Here is a 19,856-nt window from a genome sequence, read left to right as displayed (position 1 = left end):
CCGCACATCTACCATCCTGATGCTACCACACATCTACCATCCTGATGCTACCACACATCTACCATCCTGATGCTACCACACATCTACCATCCTGATGCTACCACACATCTACCATCCTGATGCTACCACACATCTACCATCCTGATGCTACCACACATCTACCATCCTGATGCTACCACACATCTACCATCCTGATGCTATCACACATCTACCATCCTGATGCTACCACACATCTACCATCCTGATGCTATCACACATCTACCATCCTGATGCTACCACACATCTACCATCCTGATGCTATCGTACATCTACCATCCTGATGCTACCACACATCTACCATCCTGATGCTACCACACATCTACCATCCTGATGCTACCGCACATCTAACATCCTGATGCTATCACACATCTACCATTCTGATGCTATCGCACATCTACCATCCTGATGCTATCGCACATCTACCATCCTGATGCTACCGCACATCTACCATCCTGATGCTACCGCTCATCTACCATCCTGATGCTATCGCACATCTACCATCCTGATGCTATCACACATCTACCATCCTGATGCTATCACACATCTACCATCCTGATGCTATCACACATCTACCATCCTGATGCTATCACACATCTACCATCCTGATGCTATCACACATCTACCATCCTGATGCTACCACACATCTACCATCCTGATGCTATCACACATCTACCATCCTGATGCTATCACACATCTACCATCCTGATGCTACCACACATCTACCATCCTGATGATATCACACATCTACCATCCTGATGCTACCACACATCTACCATCCTGATACTATCGCACATCTACCATCCTGATGCTACCGCACATCTACCATCCTGATGCTATCGCACATCTACCATCCTGATGCTATCGTACATCTACCATCCTGATGCTACCGCACATCTACCATCCTGATGCTACCGCACATCTACCATCCTGATGCTACCGCACATGTACCATCCTGATGCTACCACACATCTACCATCCTGATGCTATCACACATCTACCATCCTGATGCTACCACACATCTACCATCCTGATGCTATCACACATCTACCATCCTGATGCTACCACACATCTACCATCCTGATGCTACCACACATCTACCATCCTGATGCTACCACACATCTACCATCCTGATGCTACCACACATCTACCATCCTGATGCTATCACACATCTACCATCCTGATGCTACCACACATCTACCATCCTGATGCTATCACACATCTACCATCCTGATGCAATCACACATCTACCATCCTGATGCTATCACACATCTACCATCCTGATGCTATCACACATCTACCATCCTGATGCTACCACACATCTACCATCCTGATGCTATCACACATCTACCATCCTGATGCTACCACACATCTACCATCCTGATGCTACCACACATCTACCATCCTGATGCTATCACACATCTACCATCCTGATGCTACCACACATCTACCATCCTGATGCTACCACACATCTACCATCCTGATGATATTGCACATCTACCATCCTGATGCTACCGCACATCTATCATCCTGATGCTACCACACATCTACCATCCTGATGCTACCACACATCTACCATCCTGATGCTATCACACATCTACCATCCTGATGCTACAACACATCTACCATCCTGATGCTACCACACATCTACCATCCTGATGCTATCACACATCTACCATCCTGATGCTACCACACATCTACCATCCTGATGCTATCACAACACTACCATCCTGATGCTACCACACATCTATCATCCTGATGCTACAACACATCTACCATCCTGATGCTACAACACATCTACCATCCTGATGCTACCACACATCTACCATCACACATCTACCATCCTGATGCTATCGCACATCTACCATCCTGATGCTACCACACATCTACCATCCTGATGCTACCACACATCTACCATCCTGATGCTATTACACATCTACCATCCTGATGCTACCACACATCTACCATCCTGATGCTACCACACATCTACCATCCTGATGCTACCACACATCTACCATCCTGATGCTACCAGTCAGAACAGACTGTCATTAACATGGTGAACTGGTCTACCAGTCAGAACAGACTGTCATTAACATGACCAACTGGTCTACCAGTCAGAGCAGACTGTCATTAACATGGTGAACTGGTCTACCAGTCAGAACAGACTGTCATTAACATGGTGAACTGGTCTACCAGACAGAACAGACTGTCATTAACATGGTGAACTGGTCTACCAGTCAGAACAGACTGTCATTAACATGACCAACTGGTCTACCAGTCAGAACAGACTGTCATTAACATGGTGGACTGGTCTACCAGTCAGAACAGACTGTCATTAACATGGTGAACTGGTCTACCAGTCAGAACAGACTGTCATTAACATGGTGAACTGGTCTACCAGTCAGAACAGACTGTCATTAACATGACCAACTGGTCTACCAGTCAGAACAGACTGTCATTAACATGGTGGACTGGTCTACCAGTCAGAACAGACTGTCATTAACATGGTGAACTGGTCTACCAGTCAGAACAGACTGTCATTAACATGGTGAACTGGTCTACCAGTCAGAACAGACTGTCATTAACATGGTGAACTGGTCTACCAGTCAGAACAGACTGTCATTAACATGGTGGACTGGTCTACCAGTCAGAACAGACTGTCATTAACATGGTGAACTGGTCTACCAGTCAGAACAGACTGTCATTAACATGGTGAACTGGTCTACCAGTCAGAACAGACTGTCATTAACATGGTGGACTGGTCTACCAGACAGAACAGACTGTCATTAACATGGTGGACTGGTCTACCAGACAGAACAGACTGTCATTAACATGGTGAACTGGTCTACCAGTCAGAACAGACTGTCATTAACATGGTGGACTGGTCTACCAGACAGAACAGACTGTCATTAACATGGTGGACTGGTCTACCAGACAGAACAGACTGTCATTAACATGGTGGACTGGTCTACCAGTCAGAACAGACTGTCATTAACATGACCAACTGGTCTACCAGACAGAACAGACTGTCATTAACATGGTGAACTGGTCTACCAGTCAGAACAGACTGTCATTAACATGACCAACTGGTCTACCAGTCAGAACAGACTGTCATTAACATGGTGAACTGGTCTACCAGTCAGAACAGACTGTCATTAACATGGTGAACTGGTCTACCAGTCAGAACAGACTGTCATTAACATGGTGGACTGGTCTACCAGACAGAACAGACTGTCATTAACATGGTGAACTGGTCTACCAGTCAGAACAGACTGTCATTAACATGACCAACTGGTCTACCAGTCAGAACAGACTGTCATTAACATGGTGAACTGGTCTACCAGACAGAACAGACTGTCATTAACATGGTGGACTGGTCTACCAGACAGAACAGACTGTCATTAACATGGTGAACTGGTCTACCAGTCAGAACAGACTGTCATTAACATGACCAACTGGTCTACCAGTCAGAACAGACTGTCATTAACATGGTGGACTGGTCTACCAGTCAGAACAGACTGTCATTAACATGACCAACTGGTCTACCAGACAGAACAGACTGTCATTAACATGGTGAACTAGTCTACCAGTCAGAACAGACTGTCATTAACATGACCAACTGGTCTACCAGTCAGAACAGACTGTCATTAACATGGTGGACTGGTCTACCAGTCAGAACAGACTGTCATTAACATGACCAACTGGTCTACCAGTCAGAACAGACTGTCATTAACATGGTGAACTGGTCTACCAGTCAGAACAGACTGTCATTAACATGGTGGACTGGTCTACCAGACAGAACAGACTGTCATTAACATGGTGGACTGGTCTACCAGTCAGAACAGACTGTCATTAACATGGTGAACTGGTCTACCAGTCAGAACAGACTGTCATTAACATGGTGAACTGGTCTACCAGTCAGAACAGACTGTCATTAACATGGTGGACTGGTCTACCAGTCAGAACAGACTGTCATTAACATGGTGAACTGGTCTACCAGTCAGAACAGACTGTCATTAACATGACCAACTGGTCTACCAGACAGAACAGACTGTCATTAACATGGTGAACTGGTCTACCAATCAGAACAGACTGTCATTAACATGGTGAACTGGTCTACCAGTCAGAACAGACTGTCATTAACATGGTGAACTGGTCTACCAGACAGAACAGACTGTCATTAACATGGTGAACTGGTCTACCAGTCAGAACAGACTGTCATTAACATGGTGAACTGGTCTACCAGTCAGAACAGACTGTCATTAACATGGTGAACTGGTCTACCAGTCAGAACAGACTGTCATTAACATGGTGAACTGGTCTACCAATCAGAACAGACTGTCATTAACATGACCAACTGGTCTACCAGACAGAACAGACTGTCATTAACATGGTGAACTGGTCTACCAGTCAGAACAGACTGTCATTAACATGACCAACTGGTCTACCAGTCAGAACAGACTGTCATTAACATGGTGAACTGGTCTACCAGTCAGAACAGACTGTCATTAACATGGTGAACTGGTCTACCAATCAGAACAGACTGTCATTAACATGGTGGACTGGTCTACCAATCAGAACAGACTGTCATTAACATGGTGAACTGGTCTACCAGACAGAACAGACTGTCATTAACATGGTGGACTGGTCTACCAGTCAGAACAGACTGTCATTAACATGGTGAACTGGTCTACCAGACTGTCATTAACATGGTGGACTGGTCTACCAGTCAGAACAGACTGTCATTAACATGGTGAACTGGTCTACCAGTCAGAACAGACTGTCATTAACATGGTGAACTGGTCTACCAGTCAGAACAGACTGTCATTAACATGGTGGACTGGTCTACCAGACAGAACAGACTGTCATTAACATGGTGAACTGGTCTACCAATCAGAACAGACTGTCATTAACATGGTGAACTGGTCTACCAATCAGAACAGACTGTCATTAACATGACCAACTGGTCTACCAGTCAGAACAGACTGTCATTAACATGACCAACTGGTCTACCAGTCAGAACAGACTGTCATTAACATGACCAACTGGTCTACCAGTCAGAACAGACTGTCATTAACATGGTGGACTGGTCTACCAGTCAGAACAGACTGTCATTAACATGGTGAACTGGTCTACCAGTCAGAACAGACTGTCATTAACATGGTGAACTGGTCTACCAGTCAGAACAGACTGTCATTAACATGACCAACTGGTCTACCAATCAGAACAGACTGTCATTAACATGGTGAACTGGTCTACCAGACAGAACAGACTGTCATTAACATGGTGAACTGGTCTACCAGACAGAACAGACTGTCATTAACATGGTGGACTGGTCTACCAGACAGAACAGACTGTCATTAACATGGTGGACTGGTCTACCAGTCAGAACAGACTGTCATTAACATGACCAACTGGTCTACCAGACAGAACAGACTGTCATTAACATGGTGAACTGGTCTACCAGACAGAACAGACTGTCATTAACATGGTGAACTGGTCTACCAGTCAGAATAGACTGTCATTAACATGGTGAACTGGTCTACCAGTCAGAACAGACTGTCATTAACATGGTGAACTGGTCTACCAGTCAGAACAGACTGTCATTAACATGGTGAACTGGTCTACCAGTCAGAACAGACTGTCATTAACATGACCAACTGGTCTACCAGTCAGAATAGACTGTCATTAACATGGTGAACTGGTCTACCAGTCAGAACAGACTGTCATTAACATGGTGAACTGGTCTACCAATCAGAACAGACTGTCATTAACATGGTGGACTGGTCTACCAGTCAGAACAGACTGTCATTAACATGACCAACTGGTCTACCAATCAGAACAGACTGTCATTAACATGGTGAACTGGTCTACCAATCAGAACAGGATGCAAATGAACACCCCCTTCCTGTAGCCTGTCTGTGAAGGTATGTTGTGCACACCACAGGAGGTTGGTGACACCCTAATTAGGGGAGGACGGGCTCGTGGTAATGACTGTGGCGGAGTCAGTGGAACGGTATCAAACACATCAAACACCTGGTTTCCATGGTTTCCAGGCGTTTGATGCCTTTCCTCAGCAGCCTCCTGTGGTGTACACAGTCAGGACAAAACTGCCCATTATAATAACCATGTCACAGTTGTATTAGGGAAAGGGGGGATACCTAGTCAGTTGTACAACTGAATGCATTCAACTGAAAACGTGTCTTTTGCATTTAACCCAACCCCTCTGAATCAAAGAGGTGCAGGGGAGCTGCCGTAATCAACACCCACGTCTTCAGGGCCCTGGGAACAGTGGGTTGACTACCTCGCTCAGGGGCAGAGCGACATATTTTTACCTTGTCAGCTCGGGATTCGATCCAGAAACCTTTTGGTTACTGGCCCAGTGCTCAAACCACTAGGCTACCAGCTACAAGTGCTGCTCCTTCCTCCCAGTGACTAGAGTGCTGCTCCGTCCTCACAGTGACTAGAGTGTTGCTCCTTCCTCCCAGTGACTAGAGTGTTGCTCCTTCCTCCCAGTGACTAGAGTGTTGCTCCTTCCTCACAGCGACTAGAGTGCTGCTCCTTCCTCAGTGAGTGCTGCTCCTTCCTCACAGTGACTAGAGTGTTGCTCCTTCCTCACAGTGACTAGAGTGTTGCTCCTTCCTCCCAGTGACTAGAGTGTTGCTCCTTCCTCACAGCGACTAGAGTGCTGCTCCTTCCTCACAGCGACTAGAGTGTTGCTCCTTCCTCACAGTGACTAGAGTGTTGCTCCTTCCTCACAGTGACTAGAGTGTTGCTCCTTCCTCACAGTGACTAGCAGCTCCTTCCTCACAGTGACTAGAGTGCTGCTCCTTCCTCACAGTGACTAGCAGGTCCTTCCTCAGTGACTAGAGTGCTGCGCCTTCCTCACAGTGACTAGAGTGTTGCTCCTTCCTCACAGTGACTAGAGTGCTGCTCCTTCCTCACAGCGACTAGAGTGCTGCTCCTTCCTCACAGTGACTAGAGTGCTGCTCCTTCCTCACAGTGACTAGAGTGCTGCTCCTTCCTCCCAGTGACTAGAGTGCTGCTCCTTCCTCACAGTGACTAGAGTGCTGCTCCTCCCTCACAGTGACTAGAGTGATGCTCCTTCCTCCCAGTGACTAGAGTGCTGCTCCTTCCTCACAGTGACTAGAGTGCTGCTCCTTCCTCACAGTGACTAGAGTGCTGCTCCTCCCTCACAGCGACTAGAGTGCTGCTCCTTCCTCACAGTGACTAGAGTGCTGCTCCTCCCTCACAGTGACTAGAGTGCTGCTCCTCCCTCACAGTGACTAGAGTGCTGCTCCTTCCTCACAGTGACGAGAGTGCTGCTCCTTCCTCACAGTGACTAGAGTGCTGCTCCTTCCTCACAGTGACTAGAGTGCTGCTCCTTCCTCACAGTGACTAGAGTGCTGCTCCTTCCTCAGTGAGTGCTGCTCCTTCCTCACAGTGACTAGAGTGTTGCTCCTTCCTCACAGTGACTAGAGTGTTGCTCCATCCTCACAGTGACTAGAGTGCTGCTCCTCCCTCACAGTGACTAGAGTGTTGCTCCTTCCTCACAGTGACTAGAGTGCTGCTCCTCCCTCACAGTGACTAGAGTGCTGCTCCTTCCTCACAGTGACTAGAGTGTTGCTCCTTCCTCACAGCGACTAGAGTTTCTATTTCTCTGCTCCACCATCCTGTCAAAGAAAGGTTTCAGAGTTTTGTTCAAGGGTGTTAAATGGTATTGTTCATTGCGTCGAGTTTAGCGTGAAGTTTCTGGGCCCATTTTTGGGAGTTTCATCGTCGGAGTCTTCCTCGCCACAGCTTTGGGTGGATGTGGGGCGTTTTCGTTAGCCGCCATGCTACCTTCACCTGACCCGTCTTTCTTCACATTGCCAGTTAGTCTTTTCCATTTTGTTGCATTCTTGGTCATCCTCATATATAAATTGCTGTATAAATTTGTTCTACAGGACCCAGACTACAGGGCCACCTATCAAGAGACATCACTGAATACTCAGCTTCTACAGGGCCCAGACTACAGGGCCACCTATCACGAGACATCACTGAATACTCAGCTTCTACAGGGCCCAGACTACAGGGCCACCTATCACGAGACATCACTGAATACTCAGCTTCTACAGGGCCCAGACTACAGGGCCACCTATCAAGAGACATCACTGAAGACTCAGCTTCTACAGGGCCCAGACTACAGGGCCACCTATCAAGAGACATCACTGAAGACTCAGCTTCTACAGGGCTTCTACAGGGCCCAGACTTGACAAACAGTCTCATTGGTGCTTTGCCCAGATTCCACCAAGAGCCCGTTGTCTTCATGGCAGATACTGAAGTTTCCAGCGATGTTTCCACCAGGTGAGCGTTCCAGAGCTGGATACAGAAGGTTGTGATATATGGCCATCTGGGAAAAGACCTAGAGGACAACCAGATGGTGGTGCATATCTTCAGGGACACTTCATCACCAACCTGTGCATATGTTCAGGGACACTTCATCACCAAGTTGTGCATATCCTGAGTGGGAATAGGCTTTGTCGTGCCCTCTTCACAACTGTATTGGTACAATCTAGTTTGTTGTTGATGTGGACACCAAGGAATTTGAAGCTCTCAACCTGCTCCACTACAGCCCCGCCGATGAGAATGGGGACATGCTCGGTCTTCCTTTTCCTGTAGTCCACAATCATAACCTTAGTCTTGGTTACGTTGGGGGATAGGTTGTTATTCTGGCACCACCTGGCCAGGTCTCTGACCTCCTCCCTATAGGCTATCTCGTCGCTGTTGGTGATCAGGCCTACCACTGTTGTGTTGTCAACAACCTTAATGATGGTGTTGGAGTTGTGCCTGGCCGTGCAGTTGTGGGTGAACAGGGAGTACAGGAGGGGACTGAGCTCGCACCCATGGGGAGCTCCAGTATTGAGGATCAACGTGGCAGATGTGTTGCTACCTACCCTCACCACCTGGTGGCGGCCTGTCAGGAAGTCTAGGATCCAGTTGCAGAGGGAGGCGTTTAGTCCCAGGTTCCTTAGCTTGGTGATCAGCTTTGAGGGTACGATGGTGTTGAACGCTGTGCTGCTAGGTACGTGAGTGAAACGGATCTGTAGTCATTTAGGCAGGTTGCCTTTGTGGTCTTGGGCACAGGGACTACGGTGGTCTGCTTGAAACATGTTGGTATTAATGACTCAATCGGGGACATGTTGAAAATGTCAGTGAAGACACCTGCCAGTTGGTCAACGCATGCCCATAGCACACGTCCTGGTAATCCCTCTGGCCCTGCAGCCTTGTGACTGTTGACACAAGGCTGCAGGCCCCCACACACACACTCTGACGTTCCTTGGAACACTTATATAGAATTGGGACAATTGGTACATTCTTTGCATCATTAATGGACCCTTACAGACAATATATTGACCTTTGGCTCCATCTAGTGGTTAGTGGTAATGGTTTCGTGTCCCCAACAGAACACAATCAGGGGCTGGTAGGTCGTTGTCAAACAGCCATTTTCTTTATGTGTGCTATATTTATTGTTTTGCTCCATTTAGAACCTGTTGTTATGAAATATGACCTCTGATAAGGTGATTATGAATTCACTATCAAAATAAGGGATGAAGAACCTGTGAATTGATGTATTATGTGTGTGTGTGGAACTGGCAGAATGGTGGCTCACCGAGGACCACGCTCCTTTTTCCCAGGTATCCCTGTACCATATAGAGGGTCAGAGGTATGGGCATGGTAATCCCTGGGGGTTGGCAGTATGGGCATGGTAAGACCTGGGGGTTGGCAGTATGGGCATGGTAAGCCCTGGGGGTTGGGCAGTATGGGCATGATAAGATCTGGGGGTTGGCAGTATGGGCATGGTAAGACCTGTGGGTCGGCAGTATTGGCATGGCAAGCCCTGGGTTTTGGCAGTATGGGCATGGTAAGACCTGGGGGTTGGCAGTATGGGCATGGTAAGCCCTGGGGGTCGGACAGTATGGGCATGGTAAGCCCTGGGGTTTGCAGTATGGGCATGGTAAGCCCTGGGGGTCGGCAGTATGGGCATGGTAAGCCCTGGGGGTTGGCATGTATGGGCATGGTAAGCCCTGTGGGTTGGCAGTATGGGCATGGTAAGACCTGGGGGTCGACAGTATGGGCATGGTAAGCCCTGGGGGTCGGCAGTATGGGCATGGTAAGCCCTGGGGTTGGCAGTATGGGCATGGTAAGCCCTGGGAGTTGGCAGTATGGGCATGGTAAGCCCTGGGAGTTGGCAGTATGGGCATGGTAAGACATGGGGGTCGGCAGTATGGGCATGGTAAGACCTGGGGTTCGGCAGTATGGGCATGGTAAACCCTGGGGGTTGGCAGTATGGGCATGGTAAGACCTGGGGTTGGCAGTATGGGCATGGTAAGCCCTGGGGGTCGGGCAGTATGGGCATGGTAAGCCCTGGGGTTTGCAGTATGGGCATGGTAAGCCCTGGGGGTCGGCAGTATGGGCATGGTAAGCCCTGGGGGTTGGCATGTATGGGCATGGTAAGCCCTGTGGGTTGGCAGTATGGGCATGGTAAGACCTGGGGGTCGACAGTATGGGCATGGTAAGCCCTGGGGGTCGGCAGTATGGGCATGGTAAGCCCTGGGGGTTGGCAGTATGGGCATGGTAAGCCCTGGGAGTTGGCAGTATGGGCATGGTAAGCCCTGGGAGTTGGCAGTATGGGCATGGTAAGACATGGGGGTCGGCAGTATGGGCATGGTAAGACCTGGGGTTCGGCAGTATGGGCATGGTAAACCCTGGGGGTTGGCAGTATGGGCATGGTAAGACCTGGGGGTTGGCAGTATGGGCATGGTAAGACCTGGGGGTTGGCAGTATGGGCATGGTAAGACCTTGGAGTTGGCAGTATTGGCATGGCAAGCCCTGGGAGTTGGCAGTATGGGCATGGTAAGACCTGGAGGTTGGCAGTATGGGCATGGTAAGACCTGGGGGTTGGCAGTATGGGCATGGTAAGACCTGGGGGTTGGCAAGATGGGCATGGTAAGCCCTGGGAGTTGGCAGTATGGGCATGGTAAGCCCTGAGTTTTGGCATTATGGGCATGGTAAGCCCTGGGGGTTGGCAGTATGGGCATGGTAAGCCCTGGGGGTTGGAAGTATGGGCATGGTAAGCACTGGGGGTTGGCAGTATGGGCATGGTAAGACCTGGGGGTCGACAGTATGGGCATGGTAAGCCCTGGGGGTCGGCAGTATGGGCATGGTAAGCCCTGGGGGTCGGCAGTATGGACATGGTAAGCACTGGGGGTCGGCAGTATGGGCATGGTAAGCCCTGGGGGTTGGCAGTATGGGCATGGTTGGCAGTATGGGCATGGTAAGCCCTGGGAGTTGGCAGTATGGGCATGGTAAGCCCTGGGAGTTGGCAGTATGGGCATGGTAAGACCTGGGGGTTGGCATGTATGGGCATGGTAAGCCCTGTGGGTTGGCAGTATGGGCATGGTAAGACCTGGGGGTCGACAGTATGGGCATGGTAAGCCCTGGGGGTCGGCAGTATGGGCATGGTAAGCCCTGGGGGTTGGCAGTATGGGCATGGTAAGCCCTGGGAGTTGGCAGTATGGGCATGGTAAGCCCTGGGAGTTGGCAGTATGGGCATGGTAAGACATGGGGGTCGGCAGTATGGGCATGGTAAGACCTGGGGTTCGGCAGTATGGGCATGGTAAACCCTGGGGGTTGGCAGTATGGGCATGGTAAGACCTGGGGGTTGGCAGTATGGGCATGGTAAGACCTGGGGTTGGCAGTATGGGCATGGTAAGACCTTGGAGTTGGCAGTATTGGCATGGCAAGCCCTGGGAGTTGGCAGTATGGGCATGGTAAGACCTGGAGGTTGGCAGTATGGGCATGGTAAGACCTGGGGGTTGGCAGTATGGGCATGGTAAGACCTGGGGGTTGGCAAGATGGGCATGGTAAGCCCTGGGAGTTGGCAGTATGGGCATGGTAAGCCCTGAGTTTTGGCATTATGGGCATGGTAAGCCCTGGGGGTTGGCAGTATGGGCATGGTAAGCCCTGGGGGTTGGAAGTATGGGCATGGTAAGCCCTGGGGGTTGGCAGTATGGGCATGGTAAGACCTGGGGGTCGACAGTATGGGCATGGTAAGCCCTGGGGGTCGGCAGTATGGGCATGGTAAGCCCTGGGGGTCGGCAGTATGGACATGGTAAGCACTGGGGGTCGGCAGTATGGGCATGGTAAGCCCTGGGGTTGGCAGTATGGGCATGGTTGGCAGTATGGGCATGGTAAGCCCTGGGAGTTGGCAGTATGGGCATGGTAAGCCCTGGGAGTTGGCAGTATGGGCATGGTAAGACCTGGGGGTTGGCATGTATGGGCATGGTAAGCCCTGTGGGTTGGCAGTATGGGCATGGTAAGACCTGGGGGTCGACAGTATGGGCATGGTAAGCCCTGGGGGTCGGCAGTATGGGCATGGTAAGCCCTGGGGGTTGGCAGTATGGGCATGGTAAGCCCTGGGAGTTGGCAGTATGGGCATGGTAAGCCCTGGGAGTTGGCAGTATGGGCATGGTAAGACATGGGGGTCGGCAGTATGGGCATGGTAAGACCTGGGGTTCGGCAGTATGGGCATGGTAAACCCTGGGGGTTGGCAGTATGGGCATGGTAAGACCTGGGAGTTGGCAGTATGGGCATGGTAAGCCCTGGGGGTCGGGCAGTATGGGCATGGTAAGCCCTGGGGTTTGCAGTATGGGCATGGTAAGCCCTGGGGGTCGGCAGTATGGGCATGGTAAGCCCTGGGGGTTGGCATGTATGGGCATGGTAAGCCCTGTGGGTTGGCAGTATGGGCATGGTAAGACCTGGGGGTCAACAGTATGGGCATGGTAAGCCCTGGGGGTCGGCAGTATGGGCATGGTAAGCCCTGGGGGTTGGCAGTATGGGCATGGTAAGCCCTGGGAGTTGGCAGTATGGGCATGGTAAGACATGGGGGTCGGCAGTATGGGCATGGTAAGACCTGGGGTTCGGCAGTATGGGCATGGTAAACCCTGGGGGTTGGCAGTATGGGCATGGTAAGACCTGGGGGTTGGCAGTATGGGCATGGTAAGACCTGGGGGTTGGCAGTATGGGCATGGTAAGACCTTGGAGTTGGCATTATTGGCATGGCAAGCCCTGGGAGTTGGCAGTATGGGCATGGTAAGACCTGGGGGTTGGCAGTATGGGCATGGTAAGACCTGGGGGTTGGCAGTATGGGCATGGTAAGACCTGGGGGTTGGCAAGATGGGCATGGTAAGCCCTGGGAGTTGGCAGTATGGGCATGGTAAGCCCTGAGTTTTGGCATTATGGGCATGGTAAGCCCTGGGGGTTGGCAGTATGGGCATGGTAAGCCCTGGGGGTTGGAAGTATGGGCATGGTAAGCCCTGGGGGTTGGCAGTATGGGCATGGTAAGACCTGGGGGTCGACAGTATGGGCATGGTAAGCCCTGGGGTCGGCAGTATGGGCATGGTAAGCCCTGGGGGACGGCAGTATGGACATGGTAAGCACTGGGGGTCGGCAGTATGGGCATGGTAAGCCCTGGGGGTTGGCAGTATGGGCATGGTTGGCAGTATGGGCATGGTAAGCCCTGGGAGTTGGCAGTATGGGCATGGTAAGCCCTGGGAGTTGGCAGTATGGGCATGGTAAGACCTGGGGGTTGGCATGTATGGGCATGGTAAGCCCTGTGGGTTGGCAGTATGGGCATGGTAAGACCTGGGGGTCGACAGTATGGGCATGGTAAGCCCTGGGGGTCGGCAGTATGGGCATGGTAAGCCCTGGGGGTTGGCAGTATGGGCATGGTAAGCCCTGGGGGTTGGCAGTATGGGCATGGTAAGCCCTGGGGTTGGCAGTATGGGCATGGTAAGCCCTGGGGGTTGGAAGTATGGGCATGGTAAGCCCTGGGGGTTGGCAGTATGGGCATGGTAAGACCTGGGGGTCGACAGTATGGGCATGGTAAGCCCTGGGGGTCGGCAGTATGGGCATGGTAAGCCCTGGGGGTCGGCAGTATGGACATGGTAAGCACTGGGGGTCGGCAGTATGGGCATGGTAAGCCCTGGGGGTTGGCAGTATGGGCATGGTTGGCAGTATGGGCATGGTAAGCCCTGGGAGTTGGCAGTATGGGCATGGTAAGCCCTGGGAGTTGGCAGTATGGGCATGGTAAGACCTGGGGGTTGGCAGTATGGGCATGGTAAGCCCTGGCAGTCGGCAGTATGGGCATGGTAAGCCCTGGGGGTTGGCAGTATGGGCATGGTAAGCCCTGGGGGTCGGCAGTATGGGCATGGTAAGCCCTGGGGGTTGGCAGTATGGTAATAAACCACCAGTCTCCTGGTAATAAACCACCAGTCTCCTGGTAATAAACCACCAGTCTCCTGGTAATAAACCACCAGTCTCCTGGTAATAAACCACCAGTCTCCTGGTAATAAACCACCAGTCTCCTGGTAATAAACCACCAGTCTCCTGGTAATAAACCACCAGTCTCCTGTTAATAAACCACCAGTCTCCTGTTAATAAACCACCAGTCTCCTGTTAATAAACCACCAGTCTCCTGTTAATAAACCACCAGTCTCCTGTTAATAAACCACCAGTCTCCTGTTAATAAACCACCAGTCTCCTGGTAATAAACCACCAGTCTCCTGTTAATAAACCACCAGTCTCCTGGTAATAAACCACCAGTCTCCTGGTAATAAACCAGTCTCCTGGTAATAAACCAGTCTCCTGGTAATAAACCACCAGTCTCCTGTTAATAAACCACCAGTCTCCTGGTAATAAACCACCAGTCTCCTGTTAATAAACCACCAGACTCCTGTTAATAAACCACCAGTCTCCTGGTAATAAACCACCAGTCTCCTGGTAATAAACCACCAGTCTCCTGTTAATAAACCACCAGTCTCCTGTTAATAAACCACCAGTCTCCTGTTAATAAACCACCAGTCTCCTGGTAATAAACCACCAGTCTCCTGTTAATAAACCACCAGTCTCCTGTTAATAAACCACCAGTCTCCTGGTAATAAACCACCAGTCTCCTGTTAATAAACCACCAGTCTCCTGTTAATAAACCACCAGTCTCCTGTTAATAAACCAGTCTCCTGGTAATAAACCACCAGACTCCTGTTAATAAACCACCAGACTCCTGTTAATAAACCACCAGTCTCCTGGTAATAAACCACCAGTCTCCTGTTAATAAACCACCAGTCTCCTGGTAATAAACCACCAGTCTCCTGGTAATAAACCACCAGTCTCCTGGTAATAAACCACCAGTCTCCTGGTAATAAACCAGTCTCCTGTTAATAAACCACCAGTCTCCTGTTAATAAACCACCAGTCTCCTGTTAATAAACCACCAGTCTCCTGTTAATAAACCACCAGTCTCCTGGTAATAAACCACCAGTCTCCTGTTAATAAACCAGTCTCCTGGTAATAAACCACCAGTCTCCTGTTAATAAACCACCAGTCTCCTGTTAATAAACCACCAGTCTCCTGGTAATAAACCACCAGTCTCCTGGTAATAAACCACCAGTCTCCTGTTAATAAACCACCAGTCTCCTGTTAATAAACCACCAGTCTCCTGGTAATAAACCACCAGTCTCCTGGTAATAAACCACCAGTCTCCTGGTAATAAACCAGTATCTACCTCCATAACGTGAGGCATCTGCGTGTAGTGCAGGCCGGACTCAGCAAGATCCATGATCTCCTCCAGAGACTTCTCCAGGGACGGGATGTCTGGACACATCTCTCCGACCTGGAAGGGCAGATCTAGAGCTGGGGAAGCAGCAAGGAAGAGAGGAGAGAGAGAGGGAAATGGAGAGAGGGAGGAGGGAGATAGAGGGTGGAGAGTGGAGGGAGATAGGGTGGAGTGAGAGAGAGAGAGGTGAATGGAGAGAGGGAGGAGGGAGAGAGAGGGTGGAGGGTGGAGGGAGAGAGAGAGAGAGGGTGGAGGGGAGAGAGAGAGAGAGGTGGAGGGAGAGAGAGATAGGGTGAAGGGAGAGAGAGGGAAATGGAGAGAGGGAGGAGGGAGAGAGAGGGTGGAGGGAGAGAGATAGGGGAGAGGGAGAGAGAGAGATTGGAGGGAGAGAGAGAGAGGGAAATAGAGATAAGGAAAAGAGAGGTAGAGAGAGATAAAGAGGGTGGAGGGAGAGAGAGAGAGAGGGAAATAGAGAGAGGGAGGAAAAGGGAGGCAGAGAGAGATAAAGAAAGAAAGAGAGAGGGTGGAGGGGGAGAGAGGGTGGAGGGAGAGAGGGAGTAAGAGACAGAGAGATAAAAGGAGACATAAAGAATGTATGCAGTCATTCCTCAAATCAGTTTGCAACATTTATGCCAAGCTTCTCTCTATCTCTCCATCCAAACCGATCCTGTCGTTGATTCTAAAACACCTGAAGGACAGTTTGCAACAGTACCTGTTCTGTCCCGGGAGCCCTTGGTAATGTAGATGGAGTAGTTGTTGAACTGGTTGAGCTCTGGTTCCAGGAAGGCCACAGGGAACGCCCCGAGAACGCTGCAAGACATTCACCTAGGGCTGGACGCTGCCTGCAGGAGGAAGTGGAGGGAGGGGGAGGAGGGAGGAAGAGGAGGAGGGAGGGGGAGGAAGAGGAGGAGGGAGGGGGAGGAAGAAGGAAGAGGAGGGGGAGGTAGGGGGAGGAAGGAGGAAGAGGAGGTAGGGGAGGAAGGAGGAAGAGGAGGTAGGGGAGGAAGGAGGAAGAGGAGGAGGGAGGGGGAGGAAGAAGGAAGAGGAGGAGGGGGAGGTAGGGGGAGGAAGGAGGAAGAGGAGGTAGGGGAGGAAGGAGGAAGAGGAGGTAGGGGAGGAAGGAGGAAGAGGAGGAGGGAGGGGGAGGAAGAAGGAAGAGGAGGAGGGGGGAGGTAGGGGGAGGAAGGAGGAAGAGGAGGTAGGGGAGGAAGGAGGAAGAGGAGGTAGGGGAGGAAGGAGGAAGAGGAGGTAGGGGAGGAAGGAGGAAGAGGAGGTAGGGGAGGAAGGAGGAAGATGAGGAGGGGGTAGGTGGAGGAAGGAGGAAGAGGAGGAAGGGGCAGGAGGAGGAGGAGGAAGGAGGAAGGGGAGGAGGAGGAGGAAGGAGGAAGGGGAGGAGGAGGTAGGGGAGGAAGAGGAGGAAGGGGAGGAGGGAGGGGGAGGAAGGAGGAAGAGGAAAAGTGAGGGACAGCTCATGTTCAGGAAGACACTCCTTCTCCAGAATAACTGGTTTAACTAACCCAGTCACATCTTTTACTAGACTTAATGCAATATTAAAATGAGCCACAGAACAAATGATGGTCGTTGTAAATGTATGAAATGTGGTGTCAACATAGTCTGTAGAAGGTTCTAGACAGGACACTTTTAGATTGTCATGATTTATCATACTTCCATTGTCAATCAAAGTAGGGATTTTGAAAAAACATTAAAAATGACCTCAGCATATTTCAAGTCGTGAATACATGTCACGTGAATGTTTATTGGTCAGTAGTGACCATGTTGTTTGACATGCTAGCCTGGAAAAAACATCATTTGTGAGATCTTGGTCCATGGATACCATATATCAAGTGTTGTACAGATCGGTCATTCGGAGCCAGAGGAGTAAAGCATTTGAAGTGTTTTTCACTCAATTCTAAATGGAGGACCTTAAAGTAACACCTCAGAGGAAGTAGCCACCACTATTTTGATGCAATTTCCTGTTCAAGAGAGGAAATGCATATTTAGGTTCCACCTCAGAAGAATGATGAACAGTACCAGTCAACAGTTTGGACACACCTCCTCATTCCAGGGTTTATCTTTATTTTTACCATCTTCTACATTGTAGAATAAGACAGAATAAGGCATCAAACTATGTTATAACACATATGGAATCATGTAGTAACCAAAAAAGTGTTAAAACTGCAGGATCAGTGTCCCGTCCACGGTGGAGCTAACGTAGGCTAATGTGATTAACCATGAGGTTGAGCTAACGTAGGCTAATGTGATTAGACATGAGGTGGAGCTAACGTAGGCTAATGTGATTAGACATGAGGTGGAGCTAACGTAGGCTAATGTGATTAGACATGAGGTTGAGCTAACGTAGGCTAATGTGATTAGACATGAGGTGGAGCTAACGTAGGCTAATGTGATTAGACATGAGGTTGAGCTAACGTAGGCTAATGTGATTAGACATGAGGTGGAGCTAACGTTGGCTAATGTGATTAGACATGAGGTTGAGCTAGCGTAGGCTAATGTGATTAGACATGAGGTTGAGCTAACATAGGCTAATGTGATTAGACATGAGGTTGAGCTAACGTAGGCTAATGTGATTAGACATGAGGTGGAGCTAACGTAGGCTAATGTGATTAGACATGAGGTTGAGCTAACGTAGGCTAATGTGATTAGACATGAGGTTGAGCTAACGTTGGCTAATGTGATTAGATATGAGGTTGAGCTAACGTAGGCTAATGTGATTAGACATGAGGTGGAGCTAACGTAGGCTAATGTGATTAGACATGAGGTTGAGCTAACGTTGGCTAATGTGATTAGACATGAGGTGGAGCTAACGTAGGCTAATGTGATTAGACATGAGGTTGAGCTAACGTAGGCTAATGTGATTAGACATGAGGTTGAGCTAACGTTGGCTAATGTGATTAGATATGAGGTTGAGCTAACGTAGGCTAATGTGATTAGACATGAGGTGGAGCTAACGTAGGCTAATGTGATTAGACATGAGGTTGAGCTAACGTTGGCTAATGTGATTAGACATGAGGTGGAGCTAACGTAGGCTAATGTGATTAGACATGAGGTTGAGCTAACGTAGGCTAATGTGATTAGACATGAGGTTGAGCTAACGTAGGCTAATGTGATTAGACATGAGGTTGAGCTAACGTAGGCTAATGTGATTAGACATGAGGTGGAGCTAACGTAGGCTAATGTGATTAGACATGAGGTTGAGCTAACGTTGGCTAATGTGATTACACATGAGGTTGAGCTAACGTTGGCTAATGTGATTAGACATGAGGTTGAGCTAACGTAGGCTAATGTGATTAGACATGAGGTGGAGCTAACGTAGGCTAATGTGATTAGCATGAGGTTGTAAGAAACAAGAACATTTCCCAGGACATAGACATATCTGATATCGGTGAAGCTTAAATTCTTGTTAATCTAACTGCACTTTCCAATTTCCAGTAGCTATTACAGTGAACAAATACCATGCTATTGTTTGAGGAGAGTGCACAGTTATGAACTTGAAAATGTATGAATAAACCAATTAGGCACATTTGGGCAGTCTTGATACAAAATTTTGAACAGAAATATAATGGTTCATTGGATCAGTCTAAACCTTTGCACATACACTGCTGCCATCTAGTGGCCAACATCTAAATTGTACCTGTGCTGGAAAAATACATTATGGCCTTTCTCTTGCATTTCAAAGATGATGATGATGATGCAAAAAAAAAACAGTTGTTTTTACTTATTTGTATTATCTTTTACCAGATCTAATGTGTTTCACATTTCCACAAACTTCAAAGTGTTTCCTTTCAAATGGTACCAAGAATATGCATATCCGTGCTTCAGGTCCTGAGCTACAGGCAGTTAGATTTGGGTATGTCATTTTAGGTCCTGAGCTACAGGCAGCTAGATTTGGGTATGTCATTTTAGGTCCTGAGCTACAGGCAGTTAGATTTGGGTATGTTATTTTAGGTCCTGAGCTACAGGCAGCTAGATTTGGGTATGTCATTTTAGGTCCTGAGCTACAGGCAGCTAGATTTGAGTATGTTATTTTAGGTCCTGAGCTACAGGCAGTTAGATATGGGTATGTCATTTTAGGTCCTGAGCTACAGGCAGTTAGATTTGGGTATGTCATTTTAGGTCCTGAGCTACAGGCAGTTAGATGTGGGTATGTC

At 49.3% G+C, this 19,856-nt stretch overlaps 1 protein-coding gene across 1 annotated transcript in view; it reads right to left on the bottom strand.

The window, feature by feature from the left end:
• Positions 1–19,856, bottom strand: part of LOC135513359 (ryanodine receptor 2-like) — a 382,179-nt gene that overhangs the window by 140,697 nt on the left and 221,626 nt on the right. The window contains 3 exon segments of the mRNA XM_064936287.1: positions 15,640–15,767; positions 16,403–16,495; positions 16,498–16,532. Of these exon segments, the coding sequence (XP_064792359.1) occupies positions 15,640–15,767; positions 16,403–16,495; positions 16,498–16,532 (256 nt within the window).

The sequence above is a fragment of the Oncorhynchus masou genome, chromosome 24 (genome assembly GCF_036934945.1).
Source record: "Oncorhynchus masou masou isolate Uvic2021 chromosome 24, UVic_Omas_1.1, whole genome shotgun sequence".
In the NCBI taxonomy this organism is placed as follows: Eukaryota; Metazoa; Chordata; class Actinopteri; order Salmoniformes; family Salmonidae; genus Oncorhynchus; species Oncorhynchus masou.
The sequence above is the reverse complement of the archived record's forward strand: the minus strand, read 5'-3'. Positions and strand labels throughout refer to the sequence as shown.